This window comes from Zootoca vivipara, chromosome 4 (assembly GCF_965207765.1).
Source record: "Zootoca vivipara chromosome 4, rZooViv2.hap1.1, whole genome shotgun sequence".
Lineage (NCBI taxonomy): Eukaryota > Metazoa > Chordata > Lepidosauria > Squamata > Lacertidae > Zootoca > Zootoca vivipara.
The window spans coordinates 36,346,835-36,370,476 of record NC_142587.1 but is presented as its reverse complement, the minus strand read 5'-3'; the positions used below and the strand labels follow the sequence as shown (position 1 = coordinate 36,370,476).

General features: G+C 38.7%; 1 protein-coding gene across 2 annotated transcripts in view; it reads right to left on the bottom strand.

Moving 5' to 3' along the window:
- The window catches only part of WWC3 (WWC family member 3), a 60,585-nt gene that overhangs the window by 34,953 nt on the left and 1,990 nt on the right, over positions 1–23,642 (bottom strand). For both annotated transcript variants that reach the window (XM_060273486.2, XM_060273487.2), the window contains exons 2-4: positions 6,672–6,781; positions 5,844–6,047; positions 1,317–1,393 (exon numbers count right to left, since the gene is read on the bottom strand). In XM_060273486.2, coding sequence (XP_060129469.1) covers positions 1,317–1,393; positions 5,844–6,047; positions 6,672–6,781 — 391 coding nt within the window. The remainder of the gene's footprint in view (positions 1–1,316; positions 1,394–5,843; positions 6,048–6,671; positions 6,782–23,642) is intronic.

The following is a 23,642-nucleotide window of genomic DNA, read 5'->3' as shown; positions in this document are numbered from 1 at the left end:
TTGTCAAGTATGGAGCAAATGGGGAGGGCCAGAGCAAGTCACTATTTTTCGGTATAACCGATTTAACAGAATTAGCAAGATAACTGGGGTAGTTATGGTCTATTACATGGTGCTAAAGAAATTTCTACGTCTATAACTATGTGTTTATTTTGCTATAATTTTACCACTATAAATAGTAAAGAACTTAGGAAAATGCCAACTGATCTCAGGAAGACTTCTTTAAAAGTTAGCTTTTTCTATGTATACTATATATACACACAGAATAAATACCCCTGATTAAGTTTTGTTTTTAGGACTGGTCACATAAAAAATAGCTAACTCAAATGCATCCACCCTTTAAAAAGATATATTTCATCATCTAGAGTTTTTGGAAAGTTGATAACCATTCTCTTAATATAGGTGAATAAAAAGAACTTGCAATTTAGGAACATGTTTGTAGTGCTTAACATTGCTTTGGAATAGCTATGATATATCATGTCAGTTTCAATCTATATTTTATTGCTTACTGTAAAGAGTTACATGCAGCCTGAAATATAAGCTCAGACACAATATACTACCTCCATTACTCAACTCAACTCAGCCCAATATGTGAGTGTATCATATTGTTAATGGCAGCCAGAACATATTCCATTTTGCTCCATCCCAATGCCCCTAGGGCAGTGATGGCCAAACTTGGCTCTCCAGCTGTTTTTAGAGTGACTACAACTCCCATCATCCCTAGCTAACAGGACCAGTGGTCAGGGATGATTGGAATTGTAGTCCCAAAACAGCTGGAGGGCCGAGTTTGGCCATCACTGCCCTAGGGTATTACAACTCAATAAGGAGCATGCAAAGCTGCCTCATACCAAATCAGACCATTGCTCAATTCAGTAATTCTACTGCTGACTGGCAGCAGCTCTCCAGTGTTTCAGACCTAACTACCGGTAGGGATTTCCTTCTGCACAAAAGCATGCACTTTATCACTGAGGCATTGCCACTCCCTACCCTACCAATGAAAGTTTCCGACTTTAATATACGTGTGCTGCAATATAGTAACTCACAGTGGCAGCTAACAAACATATGTCTCAATAAACATGATTTTCAAAATTTAGGTAGAATTTGTGGTGTGATGATTCTGATTTTTTTAAGAGAGCATATAACCCTTAAAACAATAAAAAGTTTGGGTAGTTGCAAGGAGCTGGAGTCAAGTTTTCCACTAGAATTACTTCACTAAGGCAAAAGCTGAAATGCAAAAACACAAAGAAAGCTTATAGAGTGAAGAAGAAGAGGTGGCACTGATTATTTTCAGCATGAAGTATTAGAAAAGGGTTACTCACTCTGTCACGCCTACTTGCTATTTCTGCTTTAATCTGACATGGGTCGTATTTGGTATTGGTTGAAAATCCAGAGAATGCTGAACAAACAGAAAATGTCTTAATTTTCAAAACACTAGAAGTAGTTCATTAAGTGCATTGTAAATGCTAGGCTAATTAAATGTTTAACAGCCAGATCTTATGCTTCACTTGTTCCACTTACTCCTCTGTAGCTAAAGTGGAAACAAGTTGTCTACCTGAAGACATCAATCAGTTCAACTAATACCAATGTATACCATTAATCAGGACAAGCAATCTTATAGTCTATCCTACAAAGAAGTGGGGGGTTTAAAACACATAATTTTGTAACTTATATGTGTGGGGAGGGGGAACCTGTATTTATTTTGAGTTATGCAAAAACAGTTTAGAGGCAACAGATTTCTTATAAACTGCATTCAATGAAACCTAGTGAATTGACATTAACCATTTAACAAAATTCCCTTCAACAAGTTTTGTTTTGCTTTCAAGATCAACGCTTTCAAATACATTATTTTTACCCACCCCAACATAATCTGTTTAAGAACTATTACCAAAAAAGAAACAATTTTACATTTTTTCATCCATGTCCCTAGCATTCAATTGTTGTCGGCTGGATACAAAAGTACTAACCTAAAACATCCTATATACACTAAATACAGGGCATTGTTTATACAATGTATATAAATGTATAAATGTATATACATGACATTAAGTAATGGATGTTGACTGTCAACACAAAACATACCATAGGCATATGGTAATATCCCCTTTTGATTCATATTCTTCCTCTGGTAATACAGATTAAACAAAATGAATTATGTCTTGTACATTGTTATGTATATGTATGTATTTTTTTTCATCGTATTTTAATACTGTATCTAAGGCACTAGTTGATCATCAGAGTCCGCCCTCTACAATTCTATGATAGTCTGACAGCAAATTACATTCAAGCTTGAATTAAATTCCTATTTTGGTAATATATAGTAGTTTTTGTGTATGCACTTTTATAATGAGCAGAATTCACCACAGGCATACTACAATGTTATCGTTTGCCACAACCCACCTTAGGGATTCGCGAGGAGTACTGTGTCACTTTTTAAAAAAATCCACATTGAGAGTGCTCTGGAAAAACTTCATAAATAAAGTACAACATATGACTAGCTTTTCAATTCTGTTTTGTACATGGCTCCGCTTTATTTCTGCTATACAGTATCATATTTATTCTGTTTATAGGAAATTTTACATGGCGTGGTTGTTTTTATGTAAGCTGTGCTAAGAGATTTTTGTTATACTGAGTGATATAAATTGAATTAGTTTCTGATGAGTGGTTCAGCACTATCAGATAGAACTTATGGATTCTACTCACAAAGAAGAATTCCACTTGAACAATGGAAACTACCCTCCCTCTTCCCTGCAACATCCTCTCAAAATCTACTCCAAGAGGTTAGGAAATCCATTGGAGCCATTTTGGAGTGGGGCGGGGGGAGTGGAATGTTGCTTCTATGTTGCTGGATCCAACATTCTGAGTTTAGAGGACACAGTACTTGTAATTTTATAATATGAATGCATTTGATGTGTGTTGGAATTTATTTTTAGGACACACCATATTTTTATTGCAAAAGGCTTTAAATGATTTTGATACTGTACTTTCACATTGTTGTGACCCACCCTGGCACCTTATAGCACAGGACAAGTAGGCAATGCAAATAGTAGTAGGTAGTAGTAGTAGTAATAATAATAATAATAATAATAATAATAATAATAAACACATAGCAGCTTTACCACATGAATATTAAGGGAAGAAGTCACTTTGCAATGAAATCCATCTTCTAAATAGCCATATGAACTGCTCCTGAATTAACACTAAACCTGGGCTCACCCAAACAAACTAGGGAGCATGTCAATTAAAGAAATGGGCCAAGGAAACTATTTTATCTCATTGATATCTGCACACATAATTCGTATTATACGCATTTTGACTGTTCTTCTACCTGAAAAACCTTCATTGCTGGATGAACTGCAATACTTCTGTTCCTACAAATCAAACACTGCAACAGGTGTATAAAATTTGTTTTCATAGCACAAATTATAAATTTAATTTAAAGATTTAGACTGATTAATATCTCCCCTATGAGATACAACTAAGAACAGGAAGGACTGTCGCTGTCCCACCTAACAGAACAACCAATATAGTTGTTACAGTATGTATGAAAGAGGAAAGTATTTTAAACACTTTTAAGATTCTATCCAATGCCATTTGGCATATTGGTAAAATGTAATTAGCAAGCTTTTCACAACTACTTTATTCCAGTGCAAATAGTAGAATTTAGTCTTTAGAAATAAAATTAATGCAAGCCTATATTACATTCAATTGTACATGGTTCTGAAAAGAGCATATGTATGTTAAACAGCTTATTAAAATAACAATCAAGGAAAATCACCTTCTCTATTAGCATTTCCAGAAGTGAAAATTAGCATTTTACACATTTGAAATATACATATTTTAAGAAAAAGCAAGGAAGCCATTTCTGTTTAAACCTTTCTGTTACAAGCAATGTATTTTCCTGGGCTCAAGAATCAAATTAATGAAGAAAAATACAGGCCTTGGTTCTCTAATATGTATGCCAAACAAACATTAAAATATGTATTTGTAAGCTTCAATAGCTAAAGAAAATCAAGCTTTTTAAAACTACTGTGAGTTCTGAAAACTATGGGGATTTTTTTTTTAATAAAACAGAATGACTCATACTGTAAAGCATCAATTACTACTAAATTGTTTTTCCTGATTCTATTTCTGACATGTTTGGTGTCATGTACGTCTCACAAGAGATGTGTACTGCACAAAGTTTAAAACCTTTGTTAAAGAATTATAAAAGTTCTGTTAGATTTTTCAAAAGGTGTGTGCCATGAGTGATAATTTAAAATGAAAATACTACTGATCACTGAGCTGCTTTAAATTTGTAGGATTTTCTCTTTTAATTTTCACCAGGCAGAATACTCATACCCTGCACTGCTATCACACATACAAAAGGACCCTCTGGATCACAGCCCTAGTGTGAAACTTGAATTCCTGACCTTTTAGATTATGGATAAAATGTTGTTTGCCAGCACAGTTGAAGTTTAAACTTGTAATAGAAGTTTTCTCTTTATTAAATACTCTGATGCCCTAATTCACAGACACACAAGTGGGAGATCAAAACATACTAGGGTTTTTTTAGCTTAACAGCAGCACTCACCCAACAGAGCACTACCTGCTATTTAAAATCCCTAAGCGTTTAGAGAAAAAGTTGCAATGCCATTTTTGGAGGGCTGATATTAAACAAAATAAAAACGAAAGCCACACTGAAGATATAAACAATTCATTTTGCAAATATTCTCTGCCTCAACAATATACAAATCAAGCTTTTCATGCCACACAAAGTTGCATGATGCAAATTCATCACTGGATTGGATCTGGAGCAAGTTAGTTGCATTTAGTGCCTATTGAATCAATGATAGTTAAGTTAGGTATTGCTAACTTTTCACACTATTTCATGGAACCTAACATGACTTGACTGGTTTTGATCCGAACCTCTTATAATTTAAGTAGCGCCATCATATTCTGAATTCCACAGACAGGATGAACAAATAACAGCATTATATCATGTTTCTCAAATTTTCCACATGTAAGATGATTTCTTAATAAAGCTCAGAAACTTCAACTTAGCCTGCAGTGTAAAACTGGCTTGACTAAGACAGCTTTCAAAAAATAATAAATCAATGAATTATTTAAAGGCAATACTAATAAAAGCAAATGTTCCCAATAGTAGCCTTCTGAAGCAGCTTTTCTTTTTAAAAAAACAAAAACAAAAAAACCCTGCTAGATATCGTTCTACATATCTGTACACAGAATCGAGTTAGGCCCTTAATTTTTGAAGATTCTGCATGGAAACAAAATTATTAGTTTTCTGTCATAATTTTTTATTGTATTTTTACTTTTGGATCCTGCCCTTCCCTGCAAAGGGAAACCTGGATGGTTAATACAGGGGTCAGCAAACTTTTGACTCATGGTAGGCAACCTAAAGCCTGGGGGCCGAATCCGGCCCAATCGCCTTCTAAATCCGGCCCGCAGACAGTCTGGGAATCAGCGTGTTTTTACATGAGTAGAATGTGTCCTTTTATTTAAAATGCATCTCTGGGTTATTTGTGGGGCCTGCCTGGTGTTTTTACATGAGTAGAATGTGTGCTTTTATTTAAAATGCATCTCTGGGTTATTTGTGGGGCATAGGAATTCGGTCATTATTTTTTTTCAAAATATAGTCTGCCCCCCCCCAACAAGGTCTGAGAGACAGTGGACCGGCCCCCGGCTGACAAAGTTTGCTGATCCCTGGTTAAGAGATCATTGAATCAAGGAGGCGTTACTGCTGCAGTTCAGGAAGCATTTGCACATGAAGTTCTTAATCCAGCTAGGGAGAAATACATTGAAGCCCAGAATTCATATATGAACCATTTGGAGATTAAAGGTAAACTTACAGCTGGCATAAGAGCGACTGTCATCCTCACACATTTTATGCAGCTGCTGATACTCTTCTTGTGCTAGCTCAAAACGCTGCTGCTTAATTTGGTAGATTTCTTTTTTGGCATTAAGTGCTTCCTGGGCAACAATTAAATATTCCTTCAACATGCGCTCCTGCTCTCTTCTCCACTGCTCTCTTGGGTCCTCAATCTGTGTGAGTTCTGACGAGGAAAAAAAAGTGTTCCGATTTGTAAAGGGGCAAAATACATAATCATCATACACACCAATTTGCAACCTACAAAATTGGCAGGCTTCCACATCTATAATAACTTCTAATTTGAAGACAGTTATTTCTAAAATATGTAATAAAATCAACTGCCTGATTTGGATACAATGGAAAAACCACATTTTAGCAATATGTACATGAGCCTCTTCCTTGCACCTTCTCTAGCAAGTTTGCAAGAGGTCAGAAACGTCCACTCTTGTTTTCAAATAACTGCAGAAGAAATGAAGTTATACTGAGCCATGAAAGGAGATCCAAGCAGTTGTGTTTATAAAGGTTGTCAATCTTATTCCACTGTCACACCTCAGTCAAATGCAGCTACCTTATCTCAGAAACTTTACATCAAATTACACAAAGATAACCTGAGCTCATGAGAGCCATTAACATATTTCATGTTGTCAGAACTGTTTCATTATGTTTTAGCCTTACCCAATACAGTGTTCCTAAATACATTTCTATAGAAATTACTTATGTGCATTCATTTAGGCTTATGGGTGCATTAAAAAAATTAACTGCATTAGTTCCAAAGCATTTTTTTAAAAAAAAAAATCATTTTACTTACGATTGATATGGTCCATGTAATAAACACCAATCTGTTGATCATAAACAGTTTCCCATCCTAAAGGCAGTTCATCGCCAACACAGTCAGCAAATGTCAATGGCTTCGTAATCCTAGAAATAGCATAAAAAATGGAAATGCATTCAAAGCGAAGCATTCAGCTAAGTGACACTACAGTCACCTATAGAAGTTATAGATAATTTGGGGAAAGCCTTAGAGAGCAAGGATGGGGAACCTGTGCATCTCCTGTTGATGTTGGAATCCAGCTTTCATTAGTCACAACCAACTTGGCCAATAGACGAGAATAATGGGAGTTGTTGTCCAGCAACACCAGGAAAGCCACAGGTTCCTCATTCCTGCACCAATACTTTGAACACTGAAGCTAGTACTGGTTGGATGAAGCATGTACTATTTCAAGAGGTGGATATTGGAAGATATCTTGTAGAACAAGAGAGGCAAGATTTTCTTTTTGCATTCTAAGCTTAACAGTTTAATTATTGTGGTACGTAACCCTACAGGTTTTTCCTCTAACAAAAAGGACTGTACTGAAATTCATTGCTATTACAAATTGAGCCTAGTATATGGTTTGTTTGTTTTTTGTTTTAGAAATATCAATGCACAAGAAAGTGAGTTTATTTTCTTTTATAATCTAGAAGTGAAACATTTACTGACATTAAAGATTTTTTATAAGAAATGCAATCATTTGTAAAATACCCTAATTCCACATTATCAAAAGCTACAACATACATCAACTTGAGCCTACATGCAGAGTTATATCTGTAACAATGGCTATGGACAGGTATGATTTATCAACAGTGTTCAAGCATTTTGACATCATACATCAGGGATCCCCAAACTACGGCCCAGGGGCCGGATGCGGCCCGCACAAGCCAATTGTGCGACCCCCGATGACCCCTGCCACCGCCTGCTCTTACTGGCGCGCTGCGGTGCGGTTGCCCATCTCCGGGTCGGCGGGGCAGAAATAGCTTGTGCGCACGCGCGGGCCGGAGGGCATGGGAACGCGCTCCCATACGCACGCGCACAAGCTATTTCTGGTGCCGCGCCAACCCGGAAGTGCACCAGAAATGATGTCTGCACATGCGCAGAAGCCATTTCCGGCGCCATGCCATGCCAGAAAAAGCGAGTGCGTGCACGTATGGGAGTGCGTTCCCCTGCCCTCCGCGCAATGGGCGCCGGAGGAACCGGCCTGAAGCCAGGTAAGTTTGGGGACCCCCGTCATACATTTTTGCAGGAAATGCTTGCATGTTTTACAGTTTCAAGCTAAAAGAAGACATATCTAACAACTAGAAACTTTTTACTTTTCTAATAAAAACAGCAAGAACATTTCCAATTGCATATTTTCATATTTAAAATTGACTCACATATATTGTCAAAGGCTTGGGGAGAATTAGCAAGCTTCCCTCCCACCCTGACAATTACAACAAAGGTAGGAATATTGGTTTATTTGTCATGATACCAGTCTCTGTTGCTCTACATCAGGGATGGGGGATCCAGCAACCTGCCACATGCTGGATGGTCACAGGTCCCCCATTCCTGCTCTAAACAATGATTTCAGCTCTTCCTTTCTAAGTGAGAAATCTTTCTTGAACCTACTGTTCACAAGAAAGCATTACAGTGTTTCAAAGTTCCTGCGTTATGGTAATTGATTTTACAGTATTTTGTTTTCAACTTCCCAATCATGTTTTCCCACTAACTCGGGAGTGTCTAGGATTCACCAGTACTCACGGCTGCAAGGAATACAGTACTGCCTAATTCTACCCCAGGTGCGTGGGGTGTCTGTGTATTGTTTGGTTCAGAGTCAGACTTCAAAGAAACCCAATAAGTCTCTTATAGCTTTGCCAGGTCTCCACTATGGACTAGATTTCTGCTCTTGTATTATTTGGCAAGTCACTCACTACATCTCTACCCTACTCAATACTTTACTGACTGACCTGATAAGACTCTTTCCTGTTTCCACTCTCTTTCCTTTCTCCAGTCAGCTCTCTGTTCACTGTGTTAATATTAAATTTAAAACCATGATTTCAACTTGATTTTTTTTATAAAAAAAATAAAGTTAACTACAGCTTGTTAATTTGGATGATAAGCTGTGGTTAGGCAAAAACAGGAGCAAAAGAACCCAAACCACCCTCCACAGAGGAGCACAGGGGACAATGAGATCAGGTGAGGCTCATGCAAATCATGCTGTTGGAAAACCTGTCACCTTCCATAAATTGCTGACTACAGTCCCTGCCATCTCTGTCTGCTGGCCATGGGGCTTAGGCTATTGACACCTGAGAGCCCAGCAACACCCAAAGAGTCACAAGTTCTCTGTCCGTGGTTTCGTATCGAGTTCAGACACAGCCAGCCTTCACCACACTGCTTAGCATTCCAGCTGAGCAGCAAGAAAAGCCTAAAGAATATTGCAGAATCTGCATGGAAAATCCTTTAACCAAATACAGTACTAGCAACTCAACTCTTATTCTAAATTACCAAGTCAGCACACTCACCACAAATGCTCGCTCTCATTGAGAGAATAATTGGCCCTGTGCAGAGATGCCACTGTGAGCTAATGAAGCAACCTGCAGATCTCTCTTGCACACAGACAGACAAAAGATTTGCTACATCAGTTTTAAAAAGTATTTTGAGAAGTGTTTAATTAAGAGGCTCCAGAGTGACAAGCGCGTGCAGGCTGTTTATCAAGATTATCTCTTGATAATGCCAAGAAAGGCAACAGTTTTTGACATGTCTTCACTAATAAAATTCTAACAAATACACAAAAGAATACACCTATCTTTAAAAAACAATGTGAGACTGAAGATGCATCACTATTAACACTACATTTGCTTCTGGAAGAACTAAAAGGCAAACCTTTTCTGTTATTAAGCATAGGTTACGTACTAGCTCAAATATTTAATAAGCAAATTGCCCAACAGCATTTGCATTGGATGAATTATTGGTTGCAGCACATTTACTGTCCATATAAAGGTATGCATAAATCACAATGACAAAATGTTAGGCTTCTGATTTTATAAGTCTTTGTCTGACATTTTTGAAACATTCTCTTTTGTGAACTTGGCAGCTACACTATCAGAAGAGGGAAACAAGGAGTAAAGTTATTCACAGGAAGAGCTGCTTACTGTGCAGCTACAGCCTGTCTGGCAATACATTCCAATACATTCCAGACTTAAGGGGAAAGCCAGAGTCAAGCTATGCCTCTGTTTTAGGCACAATATTGTTTTCCAAAGAATCCGGCCAGCTGTTACTACATAAATATGCATTGTTCTACCTGTACACATTATTCCACCTTCCTTCCAAAGGAGGATCTTACAATGCTAAACACATAATGGAAGCACCTGTGGCTTATTGTCTCGATCATTGTTAATGGCTTGTGATGGATCTCCACTGTTCCCAATCAACACCATCAACTTGCAACACCCACCATGTAAGCCACAATGGGGCTTCACATACGGTATGTATCTAGGCACATTCATGAATGGGACTAGTGCACATTTGTTGGTCTCCAACTAGCTGCTTTACTGAATGTGCCTACCATGAACCATGCCAGCTGAAAAAAAGCAGCTATTTATGTTGCGTACTGTATGAAATTAACATATGTTTCACTTGACACAAAGCCTATTTTTCTTTCATTTTTAACACAGTTGTAAATGTTCTTGTGTAGGCAAGTATTAAACAAAACTAGCAATGTATATCTCTATTAGAATTCCAATTTATGTAAGTAGTGCAGAACAGAACTACTTCTTCAGTATTAAGAACTTTTGACAATATTGCAGACAATGTTTGAATTATCTAATTACAGGTAGGTATCCGTGTTGGTCTGAGTCGAAACAAAATAAAAAAATTCCTTCAGTAGCACCTTAAAGTAGCACTAAGTTTTTATTTTGGTATGAGCTTTCGTGTGCATGCACACTTCACAAGATATTATCTAATGAATATTATCAGATATTATCACCCATCAGATATTATCTAATGAATTATCTAATGTTTTGGTAACAAGCATCACATACAGTTATTCCACAAATAAAGTTAACTATCTGTGATGAACAACAGGACTATAAATCATATTTTAAATATAACAATGCACACATCTTAACAGCTTGACTAGTGAGCAACACTAGTCTAGATTCTAAAGATTCAAGTTTTACTAGCTATGGATACCAAAAATAAATACTGTAAATGGTTTTATTCGGACATTAGCTACACAATGATTTTTAGTTTATTTTCTGTATACTGTACTGAATAAATAATCCAACCAAAATTAAATGTTTTAAAGCTCAAAGTTAAAAGAGAAGTTACATGTTCTTACCTTTCCCACTAAAATCAATGGAACTTCAAAATATCTAACCTTGGGCAAATTGTGTGCTTAAAATAAATCTATATAAAAGTAATCTTAGTTCTGCACCATTAAAAGTTGAATTCTAAAACATGTATTAACTATGAAAAAGAAGCCTGCCTGCAATTTTTTGTTTCAATAAAATATTCAGCTTCTTCTGCTCAGTCTGAAAATAGTCACAAGCCTAATCATCTCATACAAGTTAATAATTGTTCAACAGATGGTATGGAGTAGCACTGGGTCCATTTAAAAAAATGCGGGCTAGTAAATCTTGTAATTTGCAAAGCTGGCCTGTGAGCTCAAGAATCCCATCCTTTGGAAATCCTAGTGAACTCACTTCTGGCTTCTGAAATGGGGAGCAGGCATTATCTGTAACTATAAGGGCTCAAAACTTTAATATTGCTTTTTTTAAAGAAGGAAAATAAAAAGAAATCATAATGCCAAGTTCATCTACTTTTCTCCATTGGCAACACATGAGGGGGGGGGAAAGGTTTACTTTTCCAGCATTCTACATTATTCTTCTTAAATATATGAAAATGTTGTCAACCACTAGGAACTACATTCCTCAATGAATTATACCATCACAATAATGTATTTACATTATCACAGAGAACATTGCTGAAAATGAAATCCATTGAAAAACCTACGCTAGGGAGCATCAACACAGGTCAGTCAGTAGAGCATGAGACTTTTAACCTCTAGACTGTGGGTCTGAGCCCCATATTGGTCAAAAGACTCCTGCTTTGCAGGGAATTGGGCTAGATGACCCTGGTGATCCCTTCCAACCTTAAAATTCTATGATTCTATTATTCTAAGTGGTAATTTACGACTAACCATAATACTTCTGCAGAGAGAAGTTATTTTCATAGGATCCAATATTAGCCACAGTTCCAATCTGTTCCCCCACCGCCAGCTCTACTCTCCCCCTCAATCCAAGTATCATTAAGTTTAAAATAGATATTTCCATTTCCTCTGATTATTTCCCTTGTAGTTTCCAAACTTCAGAAATGTTTAGTCAGTATATCACCTTCCTATGTTTGTATTTTAAATAGGATCAGTACCAAGAACTCTCTTCAATAGTGATTACCAACAAACAAAATTTGTCCTTAGAAATCAGGTGCTTGTTGGCATTTTTCTGTGAGCTGTACATTGCTGGAAGAATGATAAATGAAAGAACTTAAATCTCTTTAGCGTATCCCACATAGAAGTAATTCACTGAGAATGCTCAACCTACAGAAAACTCCTTCCAGCAACTATGTAAACTGCCTACTTAATTTATATAGCTCCCCTATAGCAGAAGCCAATGTGGTATAGTGGTTAGGGCATCGGACTGGGACCCGGGAGATTCGGGTTCAACTTGCCACTCCATCAAGAAACCCACAGCCTCTTAACCTACTATGCAGGATTGTTGTAGGGATTAATTAAGGAGTGGGGTGAGCCAGGTACTCCTTGAAGAAAAGGGGGGTGGATGATACAGCAACAGCAACAGCAACAGCCACCCACCTTGAAGAAAAGGGGGGTGGATGATACTACTACTACTACAACAGCAACAGCAGCAGCAGCAACAACAACAACACCCCACCCATCTGGCTGGGTTGCCCCAGCCACTCTGGGTAGCTTCCAACACATAAAAACATAATAAAACATCAAACATTAAAAACGTCCCAATACAGGGTGGCCTTCAGCTGTCTTGGAAGTTTTGGAAGACAAAGGATAGGTCAGAGGTAAAGACAGTGTGATATTAAGATGGTGTGTGCCAATGCTAATCTTCCCAGACAACCTGGCCACATAGTAGGCCATGGCCCTGGGTCCGAGATGCAATAAATAAGCTCCTCTGCTTACCTGCTCAAGAAAGCTGGAGAGGGGCCAGCCAGGTGGAGATATCAGTCTCCAACCTGGCATCCAGAGATCTTCACGTGGTCGCAATTGGGCCTGCATCAGACACAAAACGTTCCTGGCACTTGGGGATATTTGAACACTGCAATTTGTACTTCAATTTGAACTAATGAATTTGGTAAACCATTTGATGGGTGGCATCCTAGCTTACTGTGTACCTCTCTAGAAACTGCTAGCTATAAAGCTCATGCTCTTGTTCAAGCTAGCAATGCTATCAAACAATTGAGGTGGTACAACATAGAAATAATACCCACACCCTAAAATGGCCCTTGCAAAGGTTCCATCACTGTGAGAAGATATGAAAAATTTTATGCTAACTGGAACTAAACACAAATATATTTCAGGGATACAATATTTTTTTCAGATTTGATACATTTTGTTAAGAATGGCACAGCTACAAAAACCTCACTACAGTATAGTAATCATTTTGTGACTCATTATACAGAAATCTTAAAATTGATAGTTTGACAAGGTAAATCTGCAGGTTTAGAAACATTAAATTTCTTCTTAACCAAAAGGTACAAAAGACCAGCAAATGAAATAAATACTATGCATAGCACTTTATATCAAATGTTTCATCAAGCATTATGTCATAGTCTCTTTCAAATGGTAGCAATAATATTTCAAGTTTCCATACCAAGACAAATGCATGCAAAAAAATATCCACTGAGCACACCACATCTAAAATCTGGTCAAGTACTCCTATTTGCATAATTATTTTCTGGGTGTACTAAAATTGGATGCCAGTCTGGAAGTGTTGTAACAGCTGGATATTTTAACTGGCAACACCCTTATACCAACATGTTTTTATGTCATATCAGCTATAAAATCCATAGACACAGAACATTTAGTTTCAGAATTAAAATCCTTTTGCGAAGTTTACCAATACATCATACAAAAAATATAAATTTAATACTGTTCCACTTTACCAGCTTCTCTTAACTATATGCGGCATATGCAGCTAGGAATGTTAGGTATAAAGACAGTGCCTTTTTGTCTATAACGACAGAGTTGGAGAAAGCTGTTCGTATCAAAACACCTAATTAATTGGTTGGTATGTAAGCAATTAGAAAAGGACGCTGTGATTACTAAGAGTCAGCACGGGTTTCTCAAAAACAAGTCATGCCAGACTTTTTATTAGTGGATCAGGGGAATGCTGTGGATGTGATGTATCTTAACTTCAGTAAGGCTTTCAATTAAGTCCCTCATGATATTCTTGTGTAGAAGCTGGTAAAATGTGGGCTAGACGGTGTTATTATTTGGTGCATTTGTAACTGGTTGACTGATCAAACCCTAAGAATGCTCACCAATGGTTCCTTGTCATCCTGGAAAGAAGTGACAAGTGGGCTGCCACAGGGTTCTGTCCCAGACCCAGTGTTGTTCGACATCACAAGGTCCCTGGCCCAAGCCATGCAGCTATTGTAGATAGATATCCACTAGCCTCTGGTTGTCAATAATTTTGGGTTGCTCATAGTTTGCAGCAATTCATTTATCCAGGCAGACTTACAAGCATCTGCCATCCTCAGAAGTACAAAGTGTCTTATCTGTGCAAGCTATGACTTCTGCTGATGTAGAGAATGCTTGTGATTATGCCTAGCAATAAAAAGCTTAGCTCAGGATCAAAATGCCTGCCACAACTATTTAACTACCTCACTAAAAGTACTTTTTTCCAGTGTACAAGTACACTCTAAGATAGGCGCTGAGGACCTCAAACCTAGGGGACTCTGCTCAGGCCGCACATCCTCACCTGCCTTGCCCTGCTCCCACCTTTGAATGTTTCTTCCTTGCTGGAATAAGCCATTCAACTGTGATGCCTCTTGCTTGCCTGGATGAAGAAGAGTTACGTATGTGGGGAGGAGGTGGATGTGTGTATATAGAAACCTCTGTGCAAAGGTAAAAGTCACATTCATTGCTCCTCTACTTTTGCTTCTGGTCCCACCCACCACTGGCATGCAGCCTATGAGGCTGAAAAAGGTTCCTCACCACTGCCAAGGCACCAACTGAAGGAGAAATATTTTGATTTGGAAATGGAAACAGTATGTATATAGCTGTCCGATACATGGAAAGTAGTCTGCTACTCTTCCTGAAGGAACTAGAGCAAGCATACCTTTCATTCCACAACTTATAAATGCTGTATTGGACTTTCTTTTACATATAGTACCTTTACCTGAATACCAGAAAGAACAAATCTGTCCTGCTAAAGAAAAATACAGCAAGGGGAAGGCGGGAAAACCCTCCAATATGGAATAGTGCTCTTTGTTCAATAAAAAATTAACATGAATCTACAGATAAAACACTTGCCTAGGCTCTTCTTAATAATATATTCAATTACTAAGCAATTGGTTTTGATATTCAAAATTAGCGTAGCAAAAAGCTGTTTCAGTGTAAGTAGAACAAAAATGGAAATCCTGCCATATTATGAGCACTACAATTTCTCTGATGTATGTGTGTAAAATATATATATAGTTGGATTCATTATAAATAGCTGGGAGTCATGCTGGCATCATAGATAATAATAAAAATAGTGATAAACATAAGACATTTTAAAAATATTTTCATTAATTTTTCCGTCTCCACCAAAAATAGACACCACAGAGCTTTTTCAAGTCCAAGAGTGTATTTTAAATATACATTTATGCATACTTAAAGAATATTTAAGCTACAAATTTACAATCCTGCATTTTGAAAGGTTTATTCGTGGAAAAGCAAAATAAATGCGTTTCCACGGGCAGACACATATTTTCCAGACCAGAACTGTAGATGCTCTGCGATTGATTCTCAACTTAAAAACATCCTTCTGCTTAATAATGGCTCATCTTCACTGCAGTTTTCTATACATGAACTTTGACCATACCGTACGTCTATAAATTCTCTGAAACATTTATAAACCATTCAATTTTGTTGTACTATGTACAATGATAATAAAGTATCTATTCTATTCTATATGAAAAAATATTGCAGTCTCAAGGCCTTTTAGTATTTTGTAAACCCACTATGTGCTCATGGCATAGGTAAATGAACAGCTTGATGTGAATTTTAACAAAAATAGATAATCAAAGATTGAAGCATGTAACCTAAACATTCAAGCAAAATCAAAGCCTATTTATTTTTTAATTTGCATTTAATATTCAGACAAGTTTACACAAATCTTTGATGTCTAGCTTGTACACATGCCAAGGCAGAGATACATCTCAGGCTTACGCAATCTTCCTCCCCTCTTGCCAGCACACGGGAAAATTTACTGGATTCTGGTTATATAAATGGCTACATGAGTAGGCCCTACTCAGTTCAGTATGAAAAGGGACAGAGATTCTTGTCTTCAGTCTCTGTCCCACATTAAAAAGTTCTACACACAGCAGGAAAAAAAGCTCAATAGTGTGCTCTGCTGTGTGTACAACCTGAATGCTAAGAAAACTCTGTTTCAAAAAACAGTGAAAGAAAAGGAGCATGTACAAAGAGAATTCGCCAAGGAGAATGATTTTTTAAAAGAGCTAAAAATGTCATTTTATTTGCTTTTTGAAATCTGGGTACTATTTCAAGATACTATTATTTGTTGTTTTTTGGCCCGATTGCTACGTAAGTCTACATAAGTATACTATTTAAAAAAGAAGGAACAGGAATCACAGAAACACATTATTTGATGGTGAAACTGAAGTAGGTCTATTGTACTAAATAGTTTTTAAAATTAAGTTTAAAAGTCATCTAGCTAGAGCATTAGAACTCTAGTCAATCTGCAAATGAAATCCTTAGAACTGGAGAAAAAATACTGCATACCAGTTTTTGTAAGCTCACCGATGTTGTAGCAAGTGAAATTCAGAATGACAGATAAAGTAATTCATATCAAACTAATCACCACTTTCACAACAAGTTCCCTAACCAGTTTCGTGCCTGAATGGCATATGAGAATTTGAGAAGTGTGTCCTAGCACAAAGGGAGTCCAGAATAAGAATGATTTCCATTGCAAAACAGTTTGGATATACAAGAATGAGACTTAAAGGGAGTCAGAATTGTGCAAAATATTCTTCATCATCTAATCCACAGCTGTATTAAATTGGCATATATCACCATCTCTTTCCCCATCCTCTTAAGCAGAGATGGGCACACTGGCAGGATCTTCTACGTTTTACTAGAACCCCAGGATAAACTAACCAGAAACAAGTGTAAAAGGGACAGTGTTCTCGGCATTATGGAACAGAGTGCCTCTAAGCACACACTTAACTCAGAAATTTGTTTTCATTACAGTGGTACCTCAACTTATGTGCACCTATTGTTACTTATCCTTCAGGATACGCACACAGTAAACCCAGAAGTATTTTTCTGGGTTTCGCCATGTGCGCACACACAAAAGCGCTCTATTGCGCCGTGCGCATGCGTAAAACAGGCACCTCCAGTTGCGGAAATCTTGGGATCCGACCGGAGCTTCGGAATGGATCCTGCTGCAACCGAAGATACCACTGTACTAGAACTGAGTTCACAGTCCTGTCAAACACTCCACTCCTGGTGCCCTGCATTCTCCAAGTTTTCTTCATCCCAACAATCTCAATTAGGAGAGAAATAAAACTCCTGTTCCATGCACTAGCATACTAGACCAGGGTAGCCAACAAGGTGCCCTCCAGATGTATTGGACTACACTACAATCAGCATTATCAATAGTCAGGGAGGTGCGAGTGGAGATCCGGAAGGTCCACATTGGGTACACAATGTGTTAAGTGGTGCAAGCAGAATGACATTCACTTGGACTCCTTCCCCCTCTCATCCTCCTGCATGCCCCCTAAATACGAAGCATATTTGGGGACAGTTGGGGGGGGGCAAATTTGGAAGGAGAGGAAATAAAAAGTGCAAGCAAAGTCATTCTGCTCATGTATTTATTTAGTTGAAAACTATACATATTTTGCCTATTAAAAGTATTACTGATTAAGGTTGTTTTTATCATTGAGAGACTTTCACACTTCACAAGTTTTAAGAGAAGCTTCTGAGGTTTCCAAGCCCATAGCTCTGTACAGCAGAGCTGTACCAGCTACAAATTAAGCAGGTGCTTAAATACAATACAGTGGTACCTCTACTTACGAATTTAATGCGTTCCGAACGCACATTCATAAGTAAAAAAAAATTGTAAGTAGAATCCCATAGGAATGCATTGGGAGAAAAAATTCTTAAGTAGAAGCAACCCTATCTAAAAATTCGTAAGTAGAAAAAATCCTATCTAAACCGCATCAAAGATGGCAGACGGAGCTCCATTCGTAAGTAGAAATATTTGTAAGTAGAGTTATTCGTAAGTAGAGGTACCACTGTACTAGTTTCACTAAGCCATCATCTAACAACTTCATTCAGTTTGCAAAGAAGGAAAACGGTTCTCATTTTCATCTGAATTTTGGTGCAACCTTCAATTATTTAATGTGTGTTACGACAGAGGATGAGATGGTTGGACAGTGTTCTCGAAGCTACAAACATGAGTTTGACCAAACTGCGGGAGGCAGCCCAAGCCATGCCCGCAAATAAACATTTTGCTTTGAACTTCATTTTTACTTTGAGCACAGGTCAGGTGGCAAAAGAAAATGAGCTGCCTGTTGTCAGGAGCTAAGGGAGCCCATTGCTGTTCTTTACCCCTGATTTAGCTCCTGGGTTGGTAGAGTATTTATATTATGTTAGAAGCAATTTGAAAGAATTGTTTTTTAAAAAAACAGCTTGCAATGCCGTCTATACATCCAAACAAATTTTATATTACGCTTCTCAAATGCCGGTTCCTTATGCCACAGGGCAAACTGTTTTTGAAACCACAAGGATTTTCAGCAAAGCAGTGATATAGCAAGACCTGCTTTTCAAAACAAAATGTCCCACTGAAGATGCCCAAAGTAGCTCTTTGAATCCTGCCCATAGATCTGTTTATTAGAGCTAAACATGGAAAACATGATAACGAAGTTTGTGTTGAAAAAATAAAATTATTCAAAAATTTGGCTAGTGCCCTTCGTTCATTATTAATACAAAAAGAAGCTGCAAAATTTTTTTACTGTTTTGTAAAAAACAAAAGCACAACATTTCATGGGTTTACTTAACATTCCATGCGTATTTCTAGTAAAGTAGTTTTGGCTGATATTCAAGCTCTCCAGTTATGAAAACACAATTCAGTATAGGGAAACACACAGATATTTCTTCTTTCATAGGAATGCATAATACTCACAAACATTCTTTCTTGGAAATGTAGATAAAATGTTTATGACTAGTTTCTAAAGGACAACATACTCAGCTTTCCTTTAAAAAAAAATCAAACAAGAACAGATGTAATCTGATTAAAGTAAGCGCCTGTTAAAATTTAATCTATATATATAATAAGGTGACAAATGTATAGTGCCACATGGCATTTTAAAAAGAATTAGGGTCACACGATCAAGCAATTTACAAAAAGCAGTCTACAGATTAAAGCGATGGAAATGAGTGCTGAAGACCACTCCCTGCAAGGCCCTTTCCACCTGGCCTAGGGGGTGGGGCCCAGACTCAACCTGCCTGGAGGATGTGCTGGTTGATGATCTGCCTTGGTCGTGCTGGTTGATGATCTCCAGCGAGCTAGGGACAAGGGTGAGAGCTGTTTCCTAGTTCTGCTAGATCTCTCAGTGGCCTTCGACACCATTGACCACGACATCCTTCTGGACCGGCTAGAAGGGCTGGGAGCTGGGGTCACTGTTATTCAGTGGTTCTGCTCCTTCCTCCTGGGCCGTGTCCAGAAAGTGGTGTTGGGGGGATGAGTGTTCAGGCCCCTAGGCTCTCACTTGTGGGGTGCCTCACAGCTCCATCGCCATCCCATGCTTTTTAACATCTACAGTATATGAAGCCACTGGGAGAGATTAGCAGGGGGGTTGGGCTGGGTGTTCATCAGTATGCGGGCGATACCCAGCTCTACCTCTCTTTTAAATCAGAACAGTGAAGGCAGTGAATGTCCTGTGTGAGTGTCTGGAGGCAGTTGGAGAATGGATGGTGGCTAACAGATTGAGGTTGAATCCTGAAAAGGCAGAAGTACTGTTTTGGAGGAAGGTGGGTGTAGAGGACTCCCTGGTCCTGAATGGAGTAACTGTGCCCCTGAAGGGCCAGGTGTGCAGCCTGGGAATCATTTTGGACTCACAGCTGTACATGGAGGTGTAGATCAGTTCTGTGTCCAGGGCAGCTGTCTACCCACGCAGGCTGAGACCCTACCTGCTCGCAGACTGTCTCGCCAGAGTGGTGCATGCTCTGGTTATCTCCCGCTTGTACTACTGCAATGCGCTCTATGTGGGGCTACCTTTGAAGGTGACTCAGAAACTACAACTAATCCAGAATGTGGCAGCTAGACTGGTGACTGGGAATGGCTGTCAAGACCATATAACACTGATCCTGAAAGACCTACATTAGCTCCCAGTACGTTTCCGAGCACAATTCAGTGTTGGTGCTGACCTTTAAAGCCCTAAACGGTCTCGGTCCACTATACCTGAAGGAGCGTCTCCACTCCCATCGTTCTGCCCAGACATTGAGGTCCAGCTCCAAGGGCCTTCTGACAGTTCGCTCAATCCAAGAAGTGAGGTTATAAGGAAAGAGGCAGAGGGACTTCTTGGTAGTGGCGCCCACCCTGTGGAACACCCTCCCATCAGATGTCAAGGAAATAAACAACTAGCGTATTTGACTTTTAGAAGACATCTGAAGGCAACTCTGTATCCGGAAATTTTTAATGTCTAATGTTTTACAATTTCTTACGTGCTGTAAGCCGCCCAGAGTGGTTGGGGAAACCCATCCAGATGGGCCGAGTATAAAACAAACAAACAAACAACAGCAGAGGCAGGGGGTTAACAAGAAAATAACTTAATTACCAGTATTGCAGTTATTCAGATTTAGTTATAACAACATATGGAGACCAGTGGGTTGTACCAACAGCTTCAATGAAAAGAAGAGGATAGGTTTGAAGGAGAAGTAAGTACATTGGCACCCTGGAAGACAGTTCCATGCATAAAACAGTAAAAACATCATCTGTGAAGAACTTTAGATGGCTGAGGGGAGTAAAAGGTGGTCAAGCTAAGGGGCACAGATAGAAATGTATACGAAAACTAGAGAGATAAAGAAGGCAAGGCCTACATGGTTTTAAACGCAAGGACAAGAAGCTTGAACAGGATTCAGGAATGGACAGGAAGTCAGTGTAAGGATTTAAGGAGCGGCATTATAAAGAAGTAGTGAATGATTCTGGCAGCAACAGAGGTGAATGCTTTGGCAGCAAGTTGCTGGAAAAGCAGTAAACCCAGGTGAGAGAACGGTAAACCAGAGGAGGAAATTATGTAGTAATCAAGGAAAGATATGACCAGGGTGAGGCCCAGAGGGTTGTTGTTGTTTGTTTGTTTGTTTTTGCTGAATCAAGCAGCAACAGTCATGTTTTTATAACGGGAAACACACCATAGTTTGTCAATGGACTAGATGTGGGAAGCACAGGAAGCAGTCAAAGAAAAAGTTTCTGCTACATGCCTGCTCAATATTTCAATGGGTAAGTAAAATGAGCAAAGGAAAGAAGTGCTTGGAAAATGACAACAAAGCAGAAATATGTCTAGGTGGAAATATTAGAGGCAGCTGGAGATATGAAACTTGGGGAAGGGAGAAAGCTTGGGGGCAAAGCAGTAGAAGTGTCATCAGCGTGTAGGTGGTACTGAAAATCACAGGATGTGGGCAGGCCACTCAGGCAGCGCATGCAGCAAGGGGCAGCTCACACTTTTCAGCCAGAGGGATGCATTCAAAAACTCAGCCAACCTTCCAAGAGTCATATGGACTCTTTCTCATAATTACACACAGGTGCACACATGCAACCCCTACTACAGTGATAGGTTGAGAAGAGATACTGCAATGTCTCCTCTCAGCCCTGTGCTACAACAGAGCAATTTCTTAACCGTTGCACTGGGCGGAGTGGAAAGGTTTGAACTTCTCATCTGAGATCTGTGCTGTGATGGAGACTCAGATCGCAGACAAGAAACCGTGACTGAACTCACTGGGTTGGCAGAATTCATCAAACTGCTTTATGGCCTGGCCCAGCTTGTAGGCGCACCACTCCTCATAAATGCAGAGCGAAGTGGAGAGGGCCAAGAATACTTTCCTGAAGAACTCCAATGAAGTGATGAAAAGGAGAGCAAGAGCTTCCCAGTAGGAAAACATTCAGAAGGTGCTCAGGAAGATCAAAAGAGGCCGAACTGAAGACAGAATCATGGAGATGTAAAAAGACATGCAACAAAACAGAATTCCCTGTTTGCCAATGATGGCAGGTAGAATACTTCAGGACAACCCACTCTGAGCTTTCCGTAACTTGATATTAGCTACAGGTGAACTCTCCTTAATTTTTTCAGTCCTGACATGCAGTGTGCTAGGAACTGGAATTGAAAAAGCAATAGCACTTGGGACCACTGCAGCAGCCCTTGCTAATACTTTTATTAAGTTCTGAAATGCAGCACTACTTTAGTCCTTACGTGCTACAGTGGAGCATCAAGATGACAGAAAAAGTGGGTGGGGGAACTTCCTTCTCTCTGCTCTTCACCAATATTCCTGTTTAAGATTAAGAATTGGGAAGGGAGGGGAGGGCTAGTGGAGGCTAGGAGTAAGGTAACCAGAACACCTGCCCCCCCCCATCCATGTGTGTTTGTGTCATGGAATTTTGCCTGTCCATTGAGATGGCCGTTTAAAAAATCCAGAAGTTAGTTTACAAAACCAGCCTGGAGCAAATTTTGACAGCACCCCTAATCAGTAGTATGCATCTCAAAAGAAGGCAGGCGAATTATCTCTGCAAGTATTTCTCAAATAGATCATGAAAAGCATATTATAGCTAGCTTCCTTCTGAAACAAGTCTTTTCCTGACTTTTTTTCCAAATATTTCTTTCCCTTGATCTATCTAGGCAAACATGGTTATAATTAGTTTAGTAAGATCAATAAAAGCATATGATAAAATAGAAACTCTGCCTGCATACACCACAGGAATCATAGTCTTAGCCCTAGCCCACATGCCGTCATGGGAAATCCTGCTGACAGTTAAGGAGTTCTGCCAGAAGATATTGCTTGTTCTGTTTTCCTTTTAGCACCAGCATACTGTACAATAGTCACAAACAGGAGCAAGATCTTTAAAACAAAACACAAAAAACAAAATGCTTGACAGTACATTAATTCATAAATGCTTTGGCAGCATTTAAGTAAGCTTCCAAACATGACTATGATTATTTTAATTTTGATTGTACTGTATTGTTTCTTTGATGTTTGCTGCCCTTGAAGTGTAATAAAACAAACAAATAAATATGAATGAAATTTTGAACATGTGTGCACAGGGATCAATGTCAAAAGCTATAAAAATAAACTTTGCATTCTTGCATCCACCACAGTATTCTAGTCATAATGTTTTCAAAGGCATAGTAAGTAACAACATGTTTTCTGTAGCACTTCCCATGTGTAAAGCAACTTAATACAACATCATCTCAATCATGCAACTGTACAAAGTGTTACTATTTTCTAATTTGTAGACATAGGAAAATAAGTGATTACAATTCATCCCAAGTCTTCAGCTGAAATGCAGTTTGAGCTCCAGTCTTCAAGACTCAGTTTCAATGTTTTATCCATTCAACCACGCTGGCTCTAGACAAAAAAAAAGACCTGCAGCTTTTTGACAAGTAAACTCACTACATGAAATCACTGACAACTGTTAAGAGGGTGGGTGTGTTTAGCTTCTTTTGTCACTGGTACTAATAGTG